This window comes from Phacochoerus africanus, chromosome 5, assembly GCF_016906955.1.
Source record: "Phacochoerus africanus isolate WHEZ1 chromosome 5, ROS_Pafr_v1, whole genome shotgun sequence".
Classification (NCBI taxonomy): domain Eukaryota; kingdom Metazoa; phylum Chordata; class Mammalia; order Artiodactyla; family Suidae; genus Phacochoerus; species Phacochoerus africanus.
The window spans coordinates 114,844,103-114,867,973 of record NC_062548.1 but is presented as its reverse complement, the minus strand read 5'-3'; the positions used below and the strand labels follow the sequence as shown (position 1 = coordinate 114,867,973).

General features: G+C 40.3%; 1 protein-coding gene and 1 non-coding gene across 3 annotated transcripts in view; both read left to right on the top strand.

Annotated features, from left to right (window-relative positions):
• Window positions 1–1,678: 1,678 nt before the first annotated feature.
• The window catches only part of WDR43 (WD repeat domain 43), a 46,937-nt gene continuing 24,744 nt past the window's right edge, over window positions 1,679–23,871 (top strand). The window contains exons 1-5 of one of the 2 annotated variants that reach the window (XM_047782353.1): window positions 1,679–1,935; window positions 9,167–9,304; window positions 14,829–14,950; window positions 20,887–21,007; window positions 21,999–22,138. In XM_047782353.1, coding sequence (XP_047638309.1) covers window positions 1,711–1,935; window positions 9,167–9,304; window positions 14,829–14,950; window positions 20,887–21,007; window positions 21,999–22,138 — 746 coding nt within the window. In that variant the 5' untranslated portion in view covers window positions 1,679–1,710. Of the gene's footprint in view, window positions 1,936–7,357; window positions 7,473–9,166; window positions 9,305–14,828; window positions 14,951–20,886; window positions 21,008–21,998; window positions 22,139–23,871 lie in introns of those variants that run through there. The other variant, XM_047782354.1, reaches the window with a different exon arrangement.
• On the top strand, window positions 21,360–21,444 carry LOC125128547 (small nucleolar RNA SNORD53/SNORD92). Its single transcript, XR_007135254.1, has one exon. It is a non-coding gene; the product is annotated as a small nucleolar RNA SNORD53/SNORD92 (small nucleolar RNA).

Below are 23,871 nucleotides of genomic sequence, written 5' to 3'. Positions count from 1 at the left end.
GCTGTCTAGTAAGCATTTAGATGTCTAGTAAGCATTTCAAACTTAACTGTGCAAAATGGTATTCTTTTTTTTCCTTTTTATGGCCGCACCTGCAGCACATGGAAGTTCCCAGGCTAGAGGTCCAAGCAGAGCTGCAGCTGCAGGTCTACACCATAGCCACAGCAATGCTAGATCCCAGCTGAGCAAGGCCAGGCACAAAACCCACATCCTCATGGACGCAATGTCATCTTCTTAACCTGAGGAGCTACAACAGGAACTCCCCAGAACAGAAGTCTTGATTTCCATCCACGGAAACCCGTTTCTCCAGTTCAGCTAACGGTGTCACCATTCGCTTATTTACTCAGGCTTTACAGTCATCCTTCACAATCAATCCATTTCGCAAGTCCTGTTGGCTCTAACTTCAGATTATGTCTGGAATTGGACCACTTCTCACCACCTCTACCATGTTCATCTGAGTCCAGCTCGCCATCCTTCTTCTATCTTATCTTTTTGTTTTCATTCTTCCCCCTCTAAGGTCTCCGTCTAGCATCCAAGAACCCTTATTAAAAATGCAGATTTTATGAGTTCCCGTTGTGGAGCTGCAGAAACGAATCCAACTAGGATCCATAAGGATGAGGGTTTGATCCCAGGCCTTGCTCAGTGATTAGGTATCCAGCATTGTCATGTGCTGTGGTGTACCTGTAGCTCAAATTAGATCTCTAGACTGGGAACTTCCATACCCGCAAGTGCAGCGCTCCCCCACCCCGCAAAAAATGCAAGTTTTATCGTGAAACTCCCTACTTTTAAAAGATTTAGCTTCCCATAGCCCTGAGGGTAGTGTTTTTTGTTGTTGTTGTTTTGTCTTTTTTCCTGTTAATCAATAGCTCTGTGTGGACTGAAGAGTACCCAAGTGGCATTTCTTGAATCAGAACGCATAGATTGGGTAAAATGTTATGCAGACATTAAAAATTGTCTATTTGGTGCAGTAACATGGGCTAAATCTTGAAGAAAGAAGACGGAATAGTCGCCACAACATTGCTTTAACACTATTATGACTCAATAAATGTTGATATGTGTACACATGATTGTAGCAGGAGAGTGTATAGGGAAAAATGAACATAGTTGTCACAAACACGGAATTATAAATGAACATTTCTCTTAAACATTTCATTCAGTCGTGTTATTTAATTAAAAACAAAACAAAGCAAAACAGGAGTTCCCGTCGTGGCGCCGCGGTTAGTGAATCCGACTAGGAACCATGAGGTGGCGGGTTCGGTCCCTGGCCTTGCTCAGTGGGTTGAGGATCCGGCATTGCCGTGAGCTGTGGTGTAGTTCGCAGACGTGGCTGGGATCCCACGTTGCTGTGGCTGTGGCATAGGCCAGCAGCAACAGCTCCGATTAGACCCCTAGCCTGGGAACCTCCATATGCTGCAGGAGCGGCCCCAGAAAAGGCAAAAAAAACCAAAACAAAACCCTCAAATCTTTTTCTTTTTTTAAAGAAATGTGGCCTGCTTTGGAGTCCTCAGTCACGTTCTATCCCCGGTCCCCAGTACAAATTAATACCGGGTCCACCCGGCCACCGTACACGAGTAGGTGGGCTCAAAGCTGGCCAGCTTTTAGCAGAACCACTCCCTCTGCTCCCCCCGCCCCGTTTCCTCCCTCCAGGCCCCGCCCCTCTCGGGTGCGCCTGCGCACGGGCGAACACGTGGCTGCCGCGGAGTCAGAGCAGCAATGGCGGCGGGTGGCGGCGGTGTTGCCGACCCCCTGTCCCCCGCGGGGGTACCCTGCGCCTTCTCTCCGCAAAACCAGGCCTATTTCGCCTTAGCTTCTACTGACGGTCACCTGCGAGTGTGGGAGACAGCCAACAACCGGCTGCACCAAGAGTATGTGCCTTCCGCGCACCTCAGCGGTACCTGCACCTGCCTGGCCTGGGCGCCAGCACGGTCGCAGGCCAAGGTAAAGCGAGCAGGACGGTGCGGGACAGGCGTCCGTCCAGGATCGGTCTCAGCGCCCCCTGCCCCCGCGGCTCGCGGTCCGGCATTGCGCGTGGCCTTCGGCGGCCCAGGGCGGGGAGGCACCGAGCGTAGTGGCCGCTCGGGCTGGGCCCACGCCGCTAGCCCCGTGCGCGGCCTGACCCGAGGGCGATGGGAGAGGGCGCGGCCGGGTCCGATGGGCAGTGGACCGGAGTCCTATTGGCCGGCTCCATTCGGTCTGCGCCCGGAGCCCGGTTGTCGCTGAGGCCGCCATGTTCGCCGAGGCCCGGGGTCCCTCAGGGGCGGCTTCCTGCTACTGGGCCTGGCCCTCTTGCATGTGCTCTTCAAGAGTTCTGGCTTTTGACAGAGCCCCACCTTGGGGCTACACTACTTTTTTCCGACCCTTACCTAGCTCATCGGCCTTGTTCTGGGCATTTAGAATGAACAAGTATGTTTCCTTGCTTCCGGACATCCTCCCTTCCACCCCCCCCCCCACCCTTGGGTGCTTGCTCACCACGTGTTCTCTACCACGTCCAGCATGTGGGACTTTTGAAACTCCTGATTTTCCCAGGCTTCTTCCTATTCTAAGCCATTTGAACCTCCTCGCTTTTAAAATTTTAACATCCGCTCGGCTCTCCCTTTATACACCCCCTTTTCCCCAAGTCTGAAGTCTGCATTAGGATATGGAGGTAAGGTGAAGTAGTAGTTTAACTTAAAGAACATGAATCCAGGTGAAGTTTTTCCTAGATGAGGTGCTACTGAGTAAGGGAAGGCTTTTCACTCTTTGGGTCCCATCTCAGGTAAGATGCCATTCACTGTTGAGTCACTACATCTGCATTAACTCATGCAGGTGGGAACTGTGCCTATAAGATAGCCGACCAGAATCAATGCATTGTATTTGGAAGTATCAGGGTTTGTGAGTTGTGTGGTGTTTAGCTAACGCTATGTGTAAACCTTGAAAAGTTAGCATTTATTACAGGTCTTAGCTGCACCTGGTTATTCTACGAAACTTTCTGCTAAATTTTTAGGTTGAAAGTAGTGATACATCTAATTTGTTACACTTTGGATGAGTATATTTAGGCATTTTTCAGATACTAAGCTAGATTCTCATAGTTTCTAGATCAAGTGACTCCTGTTGATTATTAGAGAATCTTTATTAGGACGCTTAGTCGATCAAAAAAACAGGAACCAGGACCAGAACGCAGGTATTTAGAGCTCAACTCTCCATTATTTGAAACAAATTGTTAATAGGCTGGCAAACACCTACATTATTTTCTCTTGACTTACAGTCATATTGTGTGCCTTAGGAATAAAACATGTCTATTCTTAAATTTCCTGTTAAAAGTCAGTTTGGGATTATATATAACACTCGACGCAATAGAAAAATACCTGGATTTGGTTTTTCATACAAAGGGTTTAAACTTGTTTTGTCACGCTGAGCAAGTCACTTTACTTTTGGGTCCTGGAAAAATGAGAGTTGCACTACACTTAAAAAAAAGTTCTTACAGGTTTCAGTATCCTTTTACTTGTATGCTCTGGCTTTAGAAGCTTGACTCTATGAAATGCCCTCAAGTTGATACATTTTTAAAAACTGAGAATCAGAACTAAGAGAGTTTAAATGACTTCAGAGCCTTAATAACCAGTAAAGTAGTTGTGAGATACTTTGACTCCAGGTCCAGTGCTCTCCTACTTTAATCTTAGAGCTTGAGTCAGAATTGAGACCTGAGAGGAACGTGGAGACATGCAGTGCTCATCATTTTGGGTTATATTCTCTTAGGGCATCTTTCACTTGAAAATTAGAGAGAGAAATGGTGGTCGTCTTATATTCAACCAACTTGAATATACTATGGGATAGAAATTTAAAGTCATATGATTTTTTTTTTCTTAAAGACAGGAGTTGCTACAAAGTACTCTTCATTTTCTACCTCTGCACCCAGGCCCCTGGGTTATGATCCTTGCCACTTAAGTTTCAAGATACTTTCTTAAACTCTTATTTTACAGGTAAACCAGTTTGTAGGAGTATTCTGTATCTGGTTCAGTAATTGGCAGATTGCCACCCAAAGAACGAAGTTTGGTGATTACTCTTAGTTGGTGCTGGGTTTCTTGGGTAACAAGAGTTAAAGCAGTGGTTCATAAATGTTTAGAAAAGTTAGATTGCTTCTTGTTTTTGGTCACTGAATGTATAATTCTTTGAATTTATTGTAGTAGTTTTTAGGTATTTGTATATGTGATATAGCTGAGCATTCCATTTGGGTGATGGAGCCCTGGGGAAGAGGACCTCTGATTATGAGAAAAGTGTAAGGAGACAGATTGATGGACTATGGGTAATGCAATTTTTAGAGGTCCTCAGGTTTTTATGTGTCGGCTGAGGCTGATAGGTTAAATGTATGCCAGAGGCAAACTCTTAAGTGGCTGAACCACCCAAGAACTGACTTTGCTATTTCATTGCCCCTTTAAGACCCAAACTTTTCGATTTTTCCTTCCCTGACTGTTGTAGAGTCCTGAAGAAACAGACTGGCTGCCACAGTAAGTGCATTTTTGCTGTCACTGCAGTTAAAATAGCCTCATACAGATTAATGCTTATTGAATGAAGCACATGACATTTCAGGCATTGGACAGGGCAAGCACAGTAGAATTGAGGATGTTTCTAGGAAAAATCCATGCTGAGTATCCCCAGTCCTAACCCTTAGAGACAAAGCACAATCCAGTTGTGTTCTTGTACAGTGCTGCCCTAAGGTCTCTTCAGTGTTTAAACTTCAAGAGAACTTAAGGTTTGTAGATTTGATCTTAGTGGCTGAAATAGAAGTTCCTGTGTATTAGAATTTGTTAGTGATGTGAATACTTTGTATGATTACATATAAAATGCAAACATTTTCTTCATTGTGGAGTTTCCTTTGTGGATCAGCGGTTAACGAATGTCCATGAGGATGCAGGTTTGATCCCTGGCACTGCTCAGTAGGTTAAGGATCCTGCGTTGCCGTGACCTGTGGTGTAGGTCGCAGACTCAGCTTGGATCTTGCATTGCTGGGGCTGTGGTGTAGGCCGGCCGCTGTAGCTCCGATTTTGACCCCTAGTCTGGGAACTTCCATATGCTGTGAGTGCAGCCTTAAAAAAATTTTTTTTTCTTCATCGTTACCTGTGAAACATAAACATTTGCCAGAGAAAGTGACAGTAACATAGGCCAGAAAGTGGCACAGGAGACTTTGCAGAATGAAAGTTGAAACTTTGCCATAATTTTCAGTGACTAGGGGTCAGTGTTTTTCAAAAAGTAGGTTCTGAACCATTAGTGGATTGTGAAATAGATTTAGTGGGTTGTGACATTTAAAAAATGAAATAGATAATTGTATACATGTAAGGATAACCTGACCCCCTTGCTGTACAGTGGGAAAATAAAAAATAAATAAATAAATAAAACCAAATGATACTGACCAAAAAAAAAAATTTTTTTTTGAGGCCATACCTTACCTTAGGGTGCTTATAATTATTAAGTTTGTATAAAGTAGGAATAAAATGAACATAAAACCTTTCCTATACGTTGACAAGAGGGCACACATAAACCCCCGCTTTAGGGAAGGATATTCAGGGAATAAAGGAAACATGGACAATCTTATTTTTCTAATAAAATTGTTCACATTATAACTAAAAAAAAATGAAATAGACAATATTAGTATATTTTGATTGGCAAAGGATAAGTTTTTTGATGAAACTTGTTTCGGCTATATATATGCATGTTTTTATGATTGTGTATTGGCTCTTGATGTAAATTCTTACTCAAGGACCTCAGTGCTTAATTGATCAAAATCAGACTTCTCATTATGTGGCTATGCTTTTTCTGTCTTCACGTTTGTACTATGCTTTACTTTTATAAATCAGGCACATTCAGACTCAGCCCTTTGATTGCCTTCTAGATCAAAGACTGCTTTCTTGAGATTGGTGTTGGCATTTATTGCTTAGCTCAGTCTGCCCTTCACTTTGGAAAAGGCTCTTTACTCTGAGTAGTGGCATCTTTTTGGTTTTTATTCCTGGTATATTCAGGAACTCAGATTTCCTGATAACAGATACATCAACTAAATTTTTAGCCTACCTTTTCTGTTACTTTATATATTTACCCATGTACATGACATAAAAACAAAGCAGTATGACTAAGACATAAAAGAAGAAATAAATGCAATTCAGGTGTACTGTGTATTGCAAAGCAGAGTATTCGTTTTTGTCTTTAGAAAGAAGAGGTTTTTGTAGAGAGATCATACTTGAGGTGGGCTTTGAAGCATGTATAGATTTCAACTAAATGAAAATTGAGATGAGTAGGAAAAGTCCCCCCCAGAAAAAGGGAAAAGCAAATGGGAAAGTGTGTTGGTGATTAGGGTGTATAATATAAAGATGGAATTGAAAATATGGCTGGAAAAGGTGGGTTGGAGGCAAATTATGCCAAACAGTTGTGTTTTGATTTCCTCTCTGAGGAGTCATTGAAATTTTTGAACTCAAGAGTAACAGGTTCAGGTAGAAAGTATCAACAAAGGTCTGTCATAATCTATAATCATCAGCAGCACAAAACTTGATTTTAGAAATATTTAGTAATGGGATAATAGTTAAAATAATGGATTTCACTAAAGTGCACATTGGTTATATAAACTTATCTGGTTGATGTGTTACTTGTTTGGACATGTACATCCTGCTAAATTGGAAGCTTTTTTAAAAAGATCATCCAGCTTGGGGAAAACATACATGAGTCATTAGTTCTTTGAGATTACCTAATTGGATGATTATTTAGGTTTAAACCAATGCTCCTCAAAATTGAGCAGTGATTCTATAGTACTCCTCCTCCCACTAGCTTTTACTTGTTTGTCCCAAAAATGTAGAGATTTTGCTAATAGGAAAATTGGGGCTTTGAAGATGTTAGTGTTTAATTTCTACAATTTCATTGTGCTTTTCAGTGCAAATTCAGATGTGTAGGAAAACATATTTGGTTTTTTTTTTCTTTTTGCCTTTTCTGGGGCTACTCCCGCGGCATATGGAGGTTCCCAGGCCAGGGGTCTAAGCTGAACTGTAGCCACCAGCCTACACCACAGCCACAGCCACAGCAACACCGGATTTGAGCCGCAGCTGTAACCTACACCACAGCTCATGGCAACGCCAGATCCTTAATCCACTGAGCGAGGCCAGGCATGGAACCGCAACCTCGTGGTTCCTAGTCGGATTCATTAACCACTGAGCCACAACGAGAACTCCAAAACATATATATTTGGACCAGCCTATGTTTCACACATTGGAAACCTCAATATACATAATTTGAATTTGATTTGGGAAATCCAAGAATAAAAGTACTTTCTAGAATTTTTCAGAAAAGAGTTTTCTTTTTTCTTTCTTTCTTTTTTTTTTTTTTTGCTTCTGCATGAGGCATGCACAGTTTCCCGGGCCAGGGATTGAATCTGCTGGACAGCAGCAGCAGTGACAATGCTGGATCCTTAACCCGCTGTGCCGCAGGAGAACTCCAGAGAAGAGGTTTCTGATGAAGTGGTAGTAAGTTGGTGTACTTTCCCCATTGGCCTTACCTGAAATAGGTGTTTGTGTTCATAACCTTATTCAGAAGCTGCATTTGGGTGAACCACTTCTGGGATCATTCACAGGTAGCCTTAGAAATTCATTTAGTTGAAGGTAGGGACCTGGGACACTCTTGACTAAGTTTCAATGTTTCAGGCAAATTAAATGTTACTGATGAGACTATCAAACTTTTTTATACTTTGGCTCTTAATTGTAACTTTTCTTTTGGGTTTGTTACTGTAGATACATTTCTCAGGACTTGCAAAATGTGCATTGTTTTTTTCTGTATTTAAAGTTATTTTTTGTTAAATCTTTTTTTAACTTTTTGTTGATTCAAGTGTGTCAGGTGAATCACATTCTTCAAATGTAACATCTCTAGGATAACTAGGAGTCAAAAGAAAATGCCTCATAAATCTACTTCTTGATATTCTTTATGTACTGGTAACATCTTCGTTTTCATTGGTGGCCTTTTGGGTTGGGCAGATTTTTATGTATTCTGGGCTGCTTTTTTTTGCATTTTAGAGTAAAGATCTTGTGCTATTGAGAAAATACTCTCTTTTCTATGGTATAAGTCTCACACTAAAAGAATGGTTTTCTCAGAGCGTTATGCTAAAACATAAGCTAGCAAGCTTTAATTTTAAAAAAATTAGAAATAAATGGAAGAAAAATTCTGAAATTATAAATTATTATTCAGTATTATAAACTAATGTAGTACTCTAAAGTTTTTTTTTTTTTTTTCCCTTGTCTTTTTAGGGCTGTACCTGTGGCATATATGAAGGTTCCAAGGCTAGGGGTCGAATTGGAGCTGTAGCCATTGGCCTACACCACAGCCACAGCAACACCAGATCGGACCTGTGTCTGACACCTACATCACAGCTCATGGTAATGCTGGATCCTTAACCCACTGAGCGAGGCCAGGGATTGAATCTGCGTCCTCACAGATACTAGTCAGATTCGTTTCCACTGAGCCACGACAGGACCCCCTCTTTCTTTTTTTTTTGAAGTTGTGATCATTGGTTGTCTTTGATGGATAGACAGGAGCTGTTAGTTCATTTTTTGAAGTAAATCAAAGAATCCTTAAGCTGTTTGACTAGATTGAAACTTGTGCTTCTTAAGTCATTAGAATCACAAAGACTGTGAAACTTTCAGACTGACCCATAATCAGTCACTGAAGCAGCTTCTCTAGCTGTGTCCTTTACAGCTGCTCTACTAGTTAAAACTGTTAATTGATTCAAATTGAAGTAAATGCATGTTTATAAATATAAAAACATTTGAGTCTCTTTCCTGAGGACGAAGTCAGAATGCAAGGAAAGATTTGGGGGTGAAAAGGGGAACACATTGGCTCCTGTAATCTCTTTGCTTTGGGGTGGAGGCCACACTTGGATTTGTTGGGAAAGAAGTTGAAGCAGCATTGAGGCTGTTTGGACCTATTAAGAGAATACTACTAAGAGCGTACTAAGTGGTGCTACTTGCAACCCTTTCAGAGAGCTCTTCCAATTGGAGTGATTTTATTTTCTAAGTAGTGAGAAAGGAGTGATCAAAGAGCACATCCCACCTCTATTTTTTTAAATGTCTCCCATTAGCAGATTGTAGGTTAGTGGGCATTTGTATTTATGCATGAATGATGTTTCAGTGTTTGTAATAATAAAAAGTTGTTTTTTCTTTTTTTCCAGGAAGGTCCACAGAGGAAAAAAAGAAAATCAGAAGCTGTAGAAATGAGTAACCAAGATGACTTATTGGCGCTTGGTACAGCAGTTGGTAGTGTTTTATTATACAGTACAGTAAGGGGAGAATTACACAGTAAATTGATAGTAAGTATATATGTTGTGTTTGAATGTATGCATGTGTGTGTATTTTAAATAAAAGATGATGGAAACTGAGTCTTAAGAGATTTTTAAAAACAAAACAGGAGTTGCCTTTGTGGCTCAGTGGTTAACAAACCTGAATAGGATCCACGAGGATGTGGGTTCTATCCCTGGCCTCGCTCAGTGGGTTAAGGATCCAGTGTTGCCAGGAGCTGTGGTGAAGTTTGCAGATAGTGGCTTGGATCCTGCATTGCTGTGGCTGTGGTGTAGGCCAGCAGCTGTAGCTCTTATTTGACCCCTAGCCTGGGAACTTCCATTTGCTGCGGGAATCGGCCCTAAAATAGCAAAAAAAAAAAAAAAAAAGATATGCTATAGGATCTGCAGCATAGGGACATTTTTCTGGCCCTTCCACATTTGAATTTTGAACAGCATTTTTTGATAATACCTATGATAGGTAACGTAGTCATTATTATAGGTCAGACTATGAAGAATATGAAGAATTATTGACTAGGTTTTAAATAAGAAAGGGTAGAAAGAACATCTGAGTATCACAACACCTGCAGGAAGGAGTGTGCCGCCTCCAGGGCTAGGGAACAAGGAGCGGGGTTCAGTGGATTGTTGTTGAAACTCAGACCTTTGAGGAGCAGGTGCTGCCCTCCTGAGAAGGAGTGGCCCTGTGGGCTTAAGGTGCAGATCTCTGCGGGAAGGGGTCTAGCTGACTCCTGGTGTCTCTGAAGGGAAGTGATGAAACTGATTCTCCCAGATGTTGAAAAAAACTGCAGATTGGGTTCAGCTGCTGCCAGGATTGCCAACTGCTTCAGGGGTGAAGAAACTTGGGATGATGCAAACTGGGAGACAGGAAGAAACAAGCCTTGTCTCCCTCTGGCACCATCACTAGTAAAGCCTACTAACCATCCAGCTTGCAAAGCAGAAATGAGGTTGCAGAGTCCCAGAGTCACAGGGCAGAGATGTAAGGGCATGGTGCTGTAAGACAGTAACTTAACTGGCATAATTTGTTTCAGACAATATCTATTACATACAGTATGTTGTCTATGTATAGGAATGCTCTCTGTACATGAATAAAAGAATGTTTTCTGTTTTAAGTAACATCTATCCATAGATACTTTGGAACTACATGAAAAAATTATATCTAAATCTTAATACCCAGAGATCTCTGATAGATTATATATTTCTTTGCTTTAGGCATGTGTTTAAAAAGATACATTTGGGTTCTGTCCATGTATTTTGTATCCTGATATTTTCCGTTGAATTACTGCATGAGCAGTTTTCATATTTGTCAAGAACTAGTTAGACATTTTCAGTGACTGCCTAAAAATCCCATTAAATTGGATAATCTCTTGATGATTCAGCTACTACTGAACTATTTAGGTAGTTTCTGATTTTTTTTTAATTTTATGGAAGATTTTTTTTTTCCTTACATGAGTTCCCAGAATTACTAACCTGTAGTTAATGAGGTAAAGGGTGAATGTTAAGCCTTTTCATACATAGTATAAAAGTTTTCTGGATATTTTCCTAATTTGTGCTTGTATCAACAATGGAAGGATAGGGCCTGTATTTCAGTAGGCTTTTTTTTGCCATCATTGATTATTCCTATTAAAACAGCAATAGCACTAACCAAAAAAAACCCAGCTAATTTTGTCAGTGAAATTTTTAATATGATTTTTAAATCTTTATTTAAAAATTGTTTTTATTTAAAAAATTTTTTAAATTGAAGTATAGTTGATTACAACATTGTGTTTCTGCCATAGAGCAAAGTGATTGGATTATACATACATACTCATGTTTTTTTCATTATGGTTTATCATAGGACATTGAATATAGTTCCCTGTGTTATACAGTAGGATCTTGTTCTTTATCGCCTCCATATATAATAGCTGACATCAGCTAACCCCAACCTCCCATTCACTTCTCCCCCCAGCCCCCTTCCCTTTGGCAACCACAAGCCTGTTCTTGTTTGTGAGTCGGTGTCTGTTCCTAGGTAGTTCATTTGTGGCATATTTAGATTCCACATATAAGTAATATATGGTAATTTGTCTTGCTCTTTGTGACTTCACTTAGCATGGTAATCTCTAGTTGCATCCATGTTGCTGTTCTTTCTTATGGTTGAGTAGTATTCTATCGTGAATATGTACCACATCCTCTTAATCCATTCACCTATCAGAGGACATTTGGGTTGTTTCCATGGTTTCGCTATCGTGTATAGTGCTGCAGTGAACATAAGGGTGCATGTATCTTTTTGAATTATAGTTCTGTTAGCAAAAGTGGAATTGCTGGATCCTATGGTAACTCTGCCTTTAGTTTTCTGAAGAACCTCCATACTGTTTTCCATAGTGGTGGTTCCAACTTACCTTCCTACCAGCAGTGTAGAGGGGTTCCTTTTTCTCCTCACCCTGTCCAGCACTTGTTATTTGTAGACTTTTTAACGATGGGCATTCTGGCCACTGTGAGGTGGTACCTGATTCTAGTTTTGATTTGCATTTCTCTAACGAGTAGTAATGTTGAGCATTTTTTCATGTGACTATTGGTCATTTGTAGTTCCCTCTTTGGAAAAATGTCTGCTTAGGTCTTCTGCCCACTTTTCAATTGGGTTGTTTATTGTTGAGTTGTATGAGTTGTTTGTATATTTTGGAAGTTAGTTGCATCATTTGCAAATATTTTCTCTCATTCCATAGGTTGTCTTTTTTTTTTTTAATTAAAAAAAATTTTTATGGTTTCCTTTGTGCAAAAGCCTGTAAGTTTGATTAGGTCTCATTTGTTTGTTTTTATTTCTTTTGCCTTGGGAGACCTAAGAAAACATTTGTGTGGTGTCAGAGAATGTCTTGCCTATGATCTCTGCGAGGAAGTTTATGGTGTCATGTCTTATGTGTAGTCTCTAACCTATTTTGAGTTTATTTTTGTGTATGATGAGATTTACATGTTGATGTCCCACTTCCCCAGTACCACTTGCTGAGGAGACTGTCTTTTTCCCATTGTATATTCTTACCTCCTTTGTCAAAGATTAATTGACTTTAGATGTGTGGGTACATTGCTTTTATGTTAAAGATTATAAAAATAATACATAGCTATTAAAAAAAAACATTCCGAGGTATATCTAAAGGAAATCTCCTTTTATTCCTCTTCCTTCTCCAAGTTGGGTGTGCTCCTCACGTGAGCTTTTACCCCACTGCAGTCCAGGGCCCGTTCTTTGACTTGGTCAGTCTTCTGTGGTCCTGTGTGATGTGATAGCTGCTTTACTCAGCGACTGTGGCTGCAGACATGATGCTGATGGGACTCTTTTTTAGTTCGTTTCGATACCTCACAGGACTATATATAAATCCCTAACAGGAAATGAGTTTATTAAAAAGGAACCAAAAGGATCAGGGCACGGAATGTTGGGATGGTGTGGTGAGGAAGAAAGGGACCAGGCTTTGGAACTAGTGTGTCATGAGGTTGAGTTCTTCTGGTTATATCAAGAATAAGTTAAATGATTAAAAAGATGAAAAGTCCTCTGGTTATATTGAGTTAGATCGAGGATAAGTAATTCAGCTTATCTCTTCGGTATTTTATAACCTGTCTTATATGGCTTCATTGAAATTTAGACATGATAATATATTGAAAGGGCCTAATATCGAGTAAATGTTTATTGAGTGAGTATTGATATTGAGTAAATGTTGAGTGAGTAAATGAATGGAGGAGTGGAGAGTTGCTGGATTGCTTTTCAACAAATGTATGCTAGCCCCTAGGAATGTATGATAATGTCACTTTCACTATATAGTCTTATGCAGTTATAATGCTAAACAGATTGCTAGATGAACAGATCAAAAATGTTATTTTGTTTTGCTTTGTATCCCTGAGATTACTAACTTTGTTTTTTTTGTTTTGTTTTTGTCTTTTTTTGCCTTTTCTAGGGCTGCTCCTGAGGCATATGGAGGCTCCCAGGCTAGGGGTCTAATTGGAGCTGTAGCCGCCGGCCTACACCAGAGCCACAGCAACTCAGGATCTGAGCCAGAGCCACAGCAGTGTGGGATCTGAGCCGTGTCTGTGACCTACACAGTTCACAGCAGTGCCGGATCCTTAACCCACTGAGCAAGGCCAGGGATCGAACCCGAAACCTCATGGTTCCTAGCCGGATTCATTAACCACTGAGCCACGATGAGAAATCCGGATTACTAACTTTGAAATTAAAATTTTTTACTGAATTCTTTGTATGGAGTTTATCTGTTCATATTCTTTATTCAGTTCTTTGTGCGTGTGGCTATAATGTAGGACTTGGAGTAGATGGCTGATAGGAAGGGAAGTAACAGCATTGAAACGTATTTTATTTTGGAGGTGGGAGCATTCTGTATGGTAGAAGTAGTGATTTTGAATTTTAACTTTTATGCTTAGATTAGGTATGTACACAGTGGTCAATCTCTGTATATTTCATTAATGTGACTTCAGATGGAGTGAAAACAAATGGCTCACAGCATAGGTGATTTAGCACCTTATTCTGCTGAATGAACTGGTCCTGGAATGTGTAAGAGAGGGAAGACTTGAATTTGCCCTCTCCTGGTTGATGTCTTCATTCCAGTGTGCCTCTGAGTGAGCGTCTTGCTGTGCTGAGTATGTTTAAAGTTGATAGCAGCTGTAGCACAAGGAAACATGTAGTGTTCCACTGAAGAAACAGTGATTTTTTTTTTTTTTTATATATCAGACAGTTTGGTTTGTTTTTACAAAGGGATTTTCAAGGATAGTTTTGATTAGACATGATTTTTACCTTAAATGTTGACTTTAAACCCTTTAAGATTTAACTTTACTAGTTCACTCGGGTGTCTCAAACTTTTTGCATGACATGTTTAGTGCTGGCATTCCCGTCAAAATCCAGTGGCATTTAGGACTAGTATCCTTTGACTTTATGACGTAGAAATATGTTCTTCCATCAGAGAAAGGAAAGTTAACGTTTAATGAAGTATAGCAGATTTATCTCTTTGTTTTTTTTTTTTTTTCTTTTTTCTTTTTTATGGCTGCACCTATAGCATATGGAAGTTCCTGGGCTGGGGTTGAATTGGAACTGCAGCTGCAGCCTCTGTCACAGTTATGGCAACACTGGACCTGAGCCACATCTGCAGCCTATACTGCAGCTTGTGGCAATGCCGTACCCCGCCCCCCCCTCTTCTTTCCTTTTTTTGGCCACCCATGGCCCATGGAGCTCCTGGGTCAGAGACCAGATTCAAGCCGCTATTGTGACCTACGCACAGCAGGCAATGCTGTATCTTTAACCCACTGAGTGAGGCCAGGGATTGAACCTGCCTCCTCACAGAGATAATGTCAGGTCCTTAACCTACGGAGCCACAATGGGAACTCCAGATTTATCTCATTTTCGATGTTGGAAATGGATAGATCCATTTTAGGTTAGGTTAATGGATAGGCTTTTTCAGTTAGGTTAAGGCCTAACATTTTAGTTTATTGTTTAGTAATGATTCCAGGGTGCATGTTATATTGTAACAGATGAGCTTAATTTTTTTCTTTTTTTCTTTTTTTTAATCTGCAGAATGGTGGACATGACAACAAAGTCAATTGCATACAGTGGCATCAGGACAATGGATGTTTGTATAGTTGTTCAGATGATAAACATATTGTGGAGTGGAACACACAGACATGCAAAGTAAAGTGGTGAGTAACATGGATGGTTTTAGTTCTGTTTGGAAGTGCAGTTGAGTTTGAGAGATCAAGACCATATTCTTGATACAAGTAGAGTTTGATATTGGATGCAGTGGGGAATGTAGACACCAGTGAGATTATAGACTGTTCTTAAGGAACTTAAAATCGAATGTGGAAGATTTTAATACAAAAAAGTTAAAAAATGGTATGAGTAAAATAACTGCACAAGAGATGCCATAGGTAGCATGTAGTTACTGGTCAGATGGGTAGGGCGATTGGGAAGGCCTGGTGGAAAGGATTTCAGGTGGGTCTTCTAGGAGAGGTAGGATTTGAATAGAAGAGGATGGGAGAATCCTTTGAGGGTGGGGAAGGAAGGTGGGTTGGGAATGTGGTGAGAGCAAAGGCTAGAAGAAGGGGAATGAGGGATTACTCATGGTACTGAGTAAGAGGAAGGTCATACTGGGGAATAACGGTTAGGATGTTGGATATGAACTCCAAAGTATTTTAAAAGTCTGACTTTAAGCGTTGTAGTCAAAAATCTCAGGCAACTCTTCCAGTTCAAGCACCTAATCCCGTGTTTGGCTGGATAATAGAAGTTCAATGAATGTGGACAGTTGAATGCCGTTGAACTTAGCGTATAGATGAGGACCCTAAGCAGGATAGTGATCCCCATGGGTCTTAACAGCTAGTAGGTGGCAGCGGAGTTCGAATCCTGCTGTCTTGAATTCTGGCACAGTGTTTTTCTGCTATATATACTAAAATGACTTTTGTTTTGAGTTTTAGATTCTGTGTGGTAAGCAGGAGACACTGAAGGTCAGTGTCCTGGGAACAGAGTAACCAAATAATGCTTTAGGAAGGAAATCTGCTAGCATCGTGTAGAATATATGGGAGGGATCTAGTTCTGAGGTAGAGAAGCCGGATCCTAGATGCTGGTTGTAACAGTCTGGGTATAGGATGCTAAGAGCGGGAAGGAAGAATGGAAAAGATATCAACCAAGAGGAGTCTTGGGTAGGATGGGGGGGTTATTGAGTGAAGAAAGGAGTTAAATAAAATGTAACTAAGTTTTCAACTTTCTGAACTTATTAGGTGACTGGTGGTGTAGTTAATAGACATTCAGAAGAGGGACTTGGTTTTAGAGTTTTTAAGCAAATTGAATTAACACATGAAAGGCTGGACCTGGCCGACTGAATGGGGATGGTGATAGAGGCATAGAATTTAAAGGAGGGTTGGGACTTCCTCATCTGTTTAGTAAGTGCATTCCATTTACCTCCTTACCTCCGATGGTAGTTTCAGTTTCGCACAGATGGCCGGAAGGAGCCGCCTGTGGAGATTCTCTTCCCCTGGGTCTGGGTGGGGCTCACGCCACTGTACTCAAAGTGGTGTCTGGCTGAGAGTTCACCCAGTCAGTTCCCTGACATGGGGACGAATAATGTTCAAGGCCCTGTCCATGTTACAAACCGTGAGGTGACTCCACCCCTTTGACAGTTAATAAATAGATGGATCAGGGCTAAGCTCTCATCCAAACCTCGGTCTCATACAGCATGGTTTCCAGTTTCATTCATTCCAGTTTCATTCTAGAGCATTTTTATGCTCTAGTTAATTGATGTTGTTTTCCATTTGGGGTATTATCTGGAAGATGAGGATTTAGCTCTTAGCCTTTTTCTTTTCCCGTCCCCATTTTTCCAATATTGTAACACCACACTTTTTAAGCAGTATTCATTGTTCACAATATGACTACTTAAATACTGTTACAGATGAGACTTTGTACTGTTTATATTATCCTTTTGGCACAAATTTTGCTTTTGAGGGGTTATGATTGCTTCATGGTTCATTTGCTTAGTTTAGTATCTACCTGTCATTAGTTTAGTCTCACTCCTGCAGTGGTGTAAATCTCAGCTATTTTCAGATTAACTTCAGTTAATCAATTAGTTATATTAATCTTTGGAGGTTTCCTTCCAGTTTCACTTATTTCTTGGAGGACTTCTCTGTCTTCTTCCAGCAATTATCTTGGGATTTCCTTTCATCATTATTTTGAAAATTCTCTTGCCAGATGGAGCCTCTTTTTCTTGGATCCATTTTTCTCTTTGTTGGTTTATTCCCTCTTTTTAGTGACACACACCAATTGGTTGCTTCCTGAGAAAGAATGCATGGATGGTGAATTTATTGAGATTTTGCTGGTTTACCATTGTTTTTATTCTATCCTCGTGGTTGACTGATAATGTGAAGATGGTGACTTTGGGTTGGAAATAATTTTCCCTCAGGATATTGAAGTATGGTTTGTTTTTAGGTTTTTATTTTTTCTATTACTATAGTTGATTTACATTGTTCTGTCAATTTTCTGCTGTACAACAAAGTGACCCAGTCATACACACACACACAGTCTTTTTCTCACATTATCCTCCATCATGTTCCATCAGAGTGACTAGATATAGTCCCCTGTGCTATACAGCAGGATCTCATCTCTCATGCACTCCAAATGCAGCAGTTTGCATCTACTGACCCCAAACTCCCAGTCCATCTCACTCCCTCCCCTCATTTTTTTTAGCTTTGATTATTATTCTTATATTCTAAAATATCCTGTGCTTTTTTTTTTTTTCTTTAGTCAGTGAATGATGTTGGCACCTGAGGGACCAGTGAGCCTGAGGGGTCACGTTCTTCATTCTGGTACTCTGTATTTGATCATTTCATTCCCTCTGTTTTCTCTTCCTCTTGTACTACATACTGTAATCTAGATGTTGCATATCCTGGACTAATCCTTTAAATTTCTTAGTTTATTCTCATTTTCCCTTTTGTCTTTTCCTTCTGTTACCTAGGAAATTGCTTCAGTTTCACCTTCTAAATCTTGTATTGAATTTTTAAGTTTCTCTAACCAAATTTTTAATTTCTGGGAGCTACTTTTTGTTTTTTGAATACTTCTTTTTGTTGTGTCATATTTTTTTTCCCTGCATATAATATTTTCTAATTCTGAAGATACAGGGTTTAAAGTTTTTTACTTTCTATCATCTATCTTGAGGATGTATTTTGATTTTTTTGCTTGATTTTGGCCTCTTTGATGGTGATGTCAATCTTCAAATGACTAGAGAACCTTTGGCTGCTTGTTGTTTTTTTGAAAAGGAAACATTAAAAAGCTGATTGGAAGGCCTGTGTGGATCTGTGGCTCAGTTGTTGGGCTTCCTTTGTAGAGTGATTTGGAGGTCTTCAGAGGCAGTATTCATAGGTAATTCCAGGTAGGTAATTTCTCTAGCTTACTTGTGTTTACGCATCTAGCTTGGTAGGTCCAGGTTGGGGCTTGGGAATTTGTAATTCTGACACGTTCCCAGGTGCTGCTGATGGAGCAGCTTTACACATTAGGTTGCAAAGTTCTTAATGGGGAGGGAGCGGGGATGTGGTGGTGGTAGCACTCTGCTGGTGTTTTTAGAGCTGTATGGTAGAGTATATTTTGGAAGCTTGTTGGGTGGCAGTCATATCTTTTTTAAAAAGTGTATCAATTCAGTGAATAGATGTTGAACAAGGGATGTAGGTGAGTGTTGAAGCTGTGGAAATTGATGAGAAATGAAGAACCAGTGAGGATAAAGGAAAGTTCTCATACATTATTGCTACATTTCCTTGATATATTGGTGAGATTGAATATTTTCTTTTATTGACTTTGTATTTTTTCTACGAGCTGCTTGTTTTTATCCTTTTGTTTTGTTTTGTTTTTTTTTAGGGCCGCACCTGCGGCATATGGAGGTTCCCAGGCTAGGGGTCGAATCAGCTGTAGCCACCAGCCTATGCCAGAGCCCCAGGAACACGGGATCTGAGCCTCGTCTTCGACCTACACCACAGCTCACAGCAATGCTGAGCCAGGCCAGGGATTGAACCCGCAACCTCATAGTTCCTAGTTGGATTTGTTTCTGCTGTGCCAAGACAGGAACTCCATATCCTCTATTTTTATTTTGATTTTTTTTTAAACTCAAGGAGTTTTATTTCTTTTTTTTTTTGTCTTTTTGCCTTTTCTGGGGCCACTCCCGTGGCATATGGAGGTTCCAGGCTAGGGGTTGAATCGGAGCTGTAGCCGCCAGCCTACGCCAGAGCCACAGCAACATGGGATCCGAGCCGCGTCTGCAACCTACACCAGCTCACGGCAACACCAGATCGTTAAATTATTTCTTAGATACACCATGACTAAAGGTCACTATAATGCTAGAGAAATTTTGGCAGCAATTGTTTTATAAATACCAAGCAAATGAGACAATTGTTTGAACTCACTGCATGTCTTGGAAAAAGTTAAGTGAGGATAATACAGGAAAAGAAAAAGTCACCAGATAGATTTGCATTTCCAGCCAGATGTAAATACTATGACAGAAAAAAAAGCCAGAAGTTCCCATTGTGGCTCAGCAGGTTAAGGACCTGATGTCTCTCTGAGGGAGTGTGTTTGATCCCTTGCCTTGCTCAGTGGGTTAAGGATCCAGCGTTGCTGCAAGCTGTGGAGTAGGTCACAGATTAACTCAGATCCAGTGTTGCTGTGATTGGATTAGGCCTCAGCTGCAGCTCTGATTCGACCCCTAGCCTGGAAACTTCCATATGCTACGGGTGTGGCCCTGTGGAAAAAAAGAGGAAGAAAAGGAAAAAGAAAAAAAAGAAAAGACCAGGCAGAGACCATATAGAGCCAGAAGGAACCTTGGAGATCCTTCCCTCCTAACTCAATTTACATAGGAGCCCAGGTCATCCAGCCAGTTAGTGAAAGGCCAGAGGCTAAAATAAAATCCTAGAGAGTAGAAAAGAGTGGGATAGTTACTTTCTCCAATTGTCTCAACATAACTGCACCACCATCAAAGAGGGTTTGAAATCCACCCAGGAAAACCTCAGGCTCCAAGCTGGTCTGCAGATAGAATAGGAGAGAATCACAACACCGCTTGGGAATACAACGAAGGTCAGATTTTTCTCTATTCTCAAGAGAGCCTAAGATATTTTTAATCAGCATGTGAGAGCTATTATTAAAAAAAAAAGCAGCTATGACAGCCCAGATGGATGCGTGCATATGTATGTTTTTGATATTGTTCTAGCTTTCTGCTTTTAATGTTATCACTTATATTGTGGTACAGAAGTTTCATTTAGTTAAATTTTGTTATTTTTTTCCTTTGTGATTCCTCATTCGTAATTGCTTTGGAAGGCTTTTTCTAACTCCAGGATTGTTAAAACATTCTCTTTTCTTTTTTTAATACTTATTTTTTAACCAGTTAGTTTGGGTTTAATTTATTAAGTTGTGTGTGTGTGTAGTGTAAGATGGGAATCTGATTTAGTTTTTCCAAATGAGTAATTTGACATACTTCCATGTGACTAGCAGAACATTGCATTTTCTTTCACTTTAGAATTAACCTTTTTTGGTAAGAAGGTTGCAACAGTCGTTTCTTGATTTTATAAGTGACTAATCAAGCTCCTTGTTGCTTATAAAAGCATTAAAGTTTGCAATAATCTGCTAAGACTCTTGCTGCTAATCATACTCGTGGTATCAGAAAGGGATCATCTACACCTGAGTTATTTTGCCCTGTCAGATGGGGGCATATCTATGTGGATTTGGGATAGAAATAATCTTTTTGTACTGTAGGTTGAGAGATCATTTGTGTTGCTAAGTAAATTAAATTTTCAACTTTCCAGAGAATGCAGGAACCATGGAAGGGGATAGGATGGGTTGCAGAGGTCCCTCTAACATGACATGAACAAAATCCACCTCATGGATCACAGGATGCACAACCACCCATTCTGTATTCTTAGAACTCTTACCCATTTCCTGGTACCTCCCCAGTAGGACAGAGGAGGAGTCTCTGAAACAGGATTTTAGGGAATGCGGTTTGGCATAGACCCTTGAGTGGTGTTTTTAATGCCATGTTGGTTTTTGGTATCTTTGTGCTCTGAGTAAAGTTTTCTCCCCACTCATTGACATGTTTTTGTTTCTCTTCACAATACAGCAAATGGAAAGGTGATAATAGCAGCGTCAGTTCCCTGTGTATCAGCCCAGATGGAAAGATGTTGCTTTCAGCTGGTCGAACAATCAAACTATGGGTTTTGGAGACCAAAGAAGTCTACAGAGTGAGTGAATCAAATTAGTTGTAAGCGTAACAGTCATCTAGAGTAAGTATGCAGAAAGGCAGAAGTCTGAGCCATAGAATGCTGTTTTAAGAGGAAGATTTGTTATTTTTCAAGCATATGAAATAGTAGAATTAATAGACAAAAGTTAAAGAGGTTCAGCATGTCCATTTCGCATGCATTGGAAGAATGAATAATAGAGAAAATGAAATGAGTGGAATTTGAATTTAAAATCTATTCAATAATTACAGTAGTTTTTATTTGCAGCCTGTACCCAGCATTGGATATACCTACAGTATTTAGCTGGAGATTTAGTATGACATTTTGAGTGTGCTCAGGGGTTATTGAACTTTTGGTGCTGTGATGATGCCTTAAAATTGTGGTTTCGACTCACTGAGAGTAACATGAGGACCTACAATTCCTTGGCTGTGTCTGAGCACCCAAGCACCCCTTTTAAAATGGATAGAATGAAATGAATCTTTAATGCAAAAACGAGGTAAAGATTGTCGGATAGGGTCATGAAAGTTAGAAGGGACATCTTTAATGTTTAGTTTTGTCAGATGGAGTTTATTAAAAGGAATAAAGAGTTCCTGTAGGTGGCGCAGCAGAAACGAATCTGACTAGCATCCATGTGGATGTGAGTTCGATCCCTGGCCTTGCTCAGTGGATCAGCAATCTGGCATTGCTGTGAGCTGTGGTGCAGGTCACAGACAAGGCTTGGATCTGGCATTGCTGTGGCTGTGATATAGGCTGGCAGCTGTAGCTCTCATTGGACCCCTAGCCTGGGAACTCCCATATGCTGTGCGTGTGGCCATAAAAAGCAAAAAAAAAAAAAAAAAGAAAGAAAAAAAACAATTGAAAGGAATAAATTAGCACAAATAACCTTTGTCTGGAGCTCTGATTTCAGATATGTATCATTTATGATGCATACAAATTCTTAATTTTTGCTGGTGTTTTGTCCGTCCTCTCCTAAATGAGATTTAACTTTCTCTAGCACTTCACAGGACACGCGACACCAGTTTCATCACTTATGTTCACTACTATCAGACCTCCTAATGAGAGCCAACCGTTCGATGGAATTACAGGTCTTTATTTCTTATCTGGAGCAGTACACGACCGGTTACTTAATGTCTGGTATGTAGTCTTTTGGATTTGGGTGATAATATTGCCTTGAAAGAATCAGTCACAGCTTATGGGGTTAATATAAATGATGAATGTGAGACTGACTTTGTTGTGGTTAATGTTAGATTTACATTGACTTGTAATGAAGAGTTGAGCCTGCCCCCAAATCACATCTCTATGAGAAAAATTAAAATGAATTTGGTATTAAAGTTTTATCAGAGTTTTAAATTTAAGAAGTATCTTGGATTTTATAACATCATCTGATAGTAAAGATAAATTTTTAACCTGCTGTTCATAGATAGAATAAATAGAGATTTAAAAAATAGTAGTTTCTCATCCTAGTCATCAATTAGCTGAGCATGCTATTGAGCATAAAAGTTACTATAACTAAAAGTTACTATAAATTTGTAGCAGATCTCAGAAGTGAGACTCATCAAATTTTTTTTTTTTTGTCTTTTTTGGCCTTTTTCAAGGGCTGATCCTGCAGCACATGGAGGTTCCCAGGCTAGGGGTCTAATCAGAGTGGTAGATGCCGGCCTAAACCACAGCCACAGCAACGCGGGGATCCGAGCCGCATCTGCAACCTACACCATAGCTCACGGCAACGCTGGATCCTTAACCCACTGAGCAAGACCAGGGATCGAACCTACAACCTCATGTTTCCTAGTCGGATTCGTTAACCACTGCGCCACGACCTGAACTCCTCAAATATATATTTCTAAAGCTAGTTATGTTGGGAAAGATTCATGAGGCCTACGGTGGACCTTTGTTCACCTTCAAACCATCACCTTAGTTCCCAGTTAGGCCTCTGATAGTCCAATTGCATTGTTTTCTTTTCTGTGTCTCATTTTCGAGGCGTGCCTATTGGAATAATTTTAGTTCTAGAGAGTTTATCACTTGCAAAAATTAGTGGAGTTCCCATTGTGACTCAGTGGGTTAAAGGCCTGATGTTTCTATGAGGATGCATGTTCCATCCCTGGCCTCTCCTGGTAGGTTAAGGATCTTGAGTTGTTGCCGCTGCGGGGTAGGTTCCAGATGTGGCTCCGATCTGGTTTGCTGTGGTGGGGCTGTTAAAGAAAAAAAAAGAGTAATGCCAAAAAACGATAAAAACTGCCACCAAAATCTCCTGGCATCACTGAAGTGCTTTAGTCCTAAATGCCTTACTTACCTCTGGATCATGAGACTGGGGTCTTCAGCTACAACATTTCTTATGTAACAGAAAAGTTGATTTCTATTGTCTTAAGATCCTGAAAATAGTTTGTGTATGCCTGGGGCATCCTAGTAACTGAGGAGTAGAGTATAAAAACAAATTAAAATGCATATTGAGGGAGTTCCTGTCGTGGTTCAGCCAGAACGAATCTGACTAGGATCCATGAGGACGCAAGTTTGATCCCCGACCCTACTCAGCATCCTTAGATCCAGTGTTGCTATGGTGTAGGCCAGCAGCTGTAGCTCCACTTAGACCCCTAGCCTGGGAACTTCCATATGCCTTGGGTTCGGCCCTAAAAAGACCAAAAAAAAAAAAAAAAGCATATTGAAAGACTGTCCCAAAAGGCCATTCATGAAAACTGTTTTGGTAGGTGAAACAAGCCTCAGTTTCCCTGGTAATTACCTTTGAAAGAAACATTTCTTAAAGAAAATAACATTTTCTTCTAACAGTGGCTTCTTACTGCTGAGTGAAGATTAAAATAAAATTTTAAAAACTTTCATAGAGCTCCCTTTGTGGCTCAGTGGTTAAACAAACC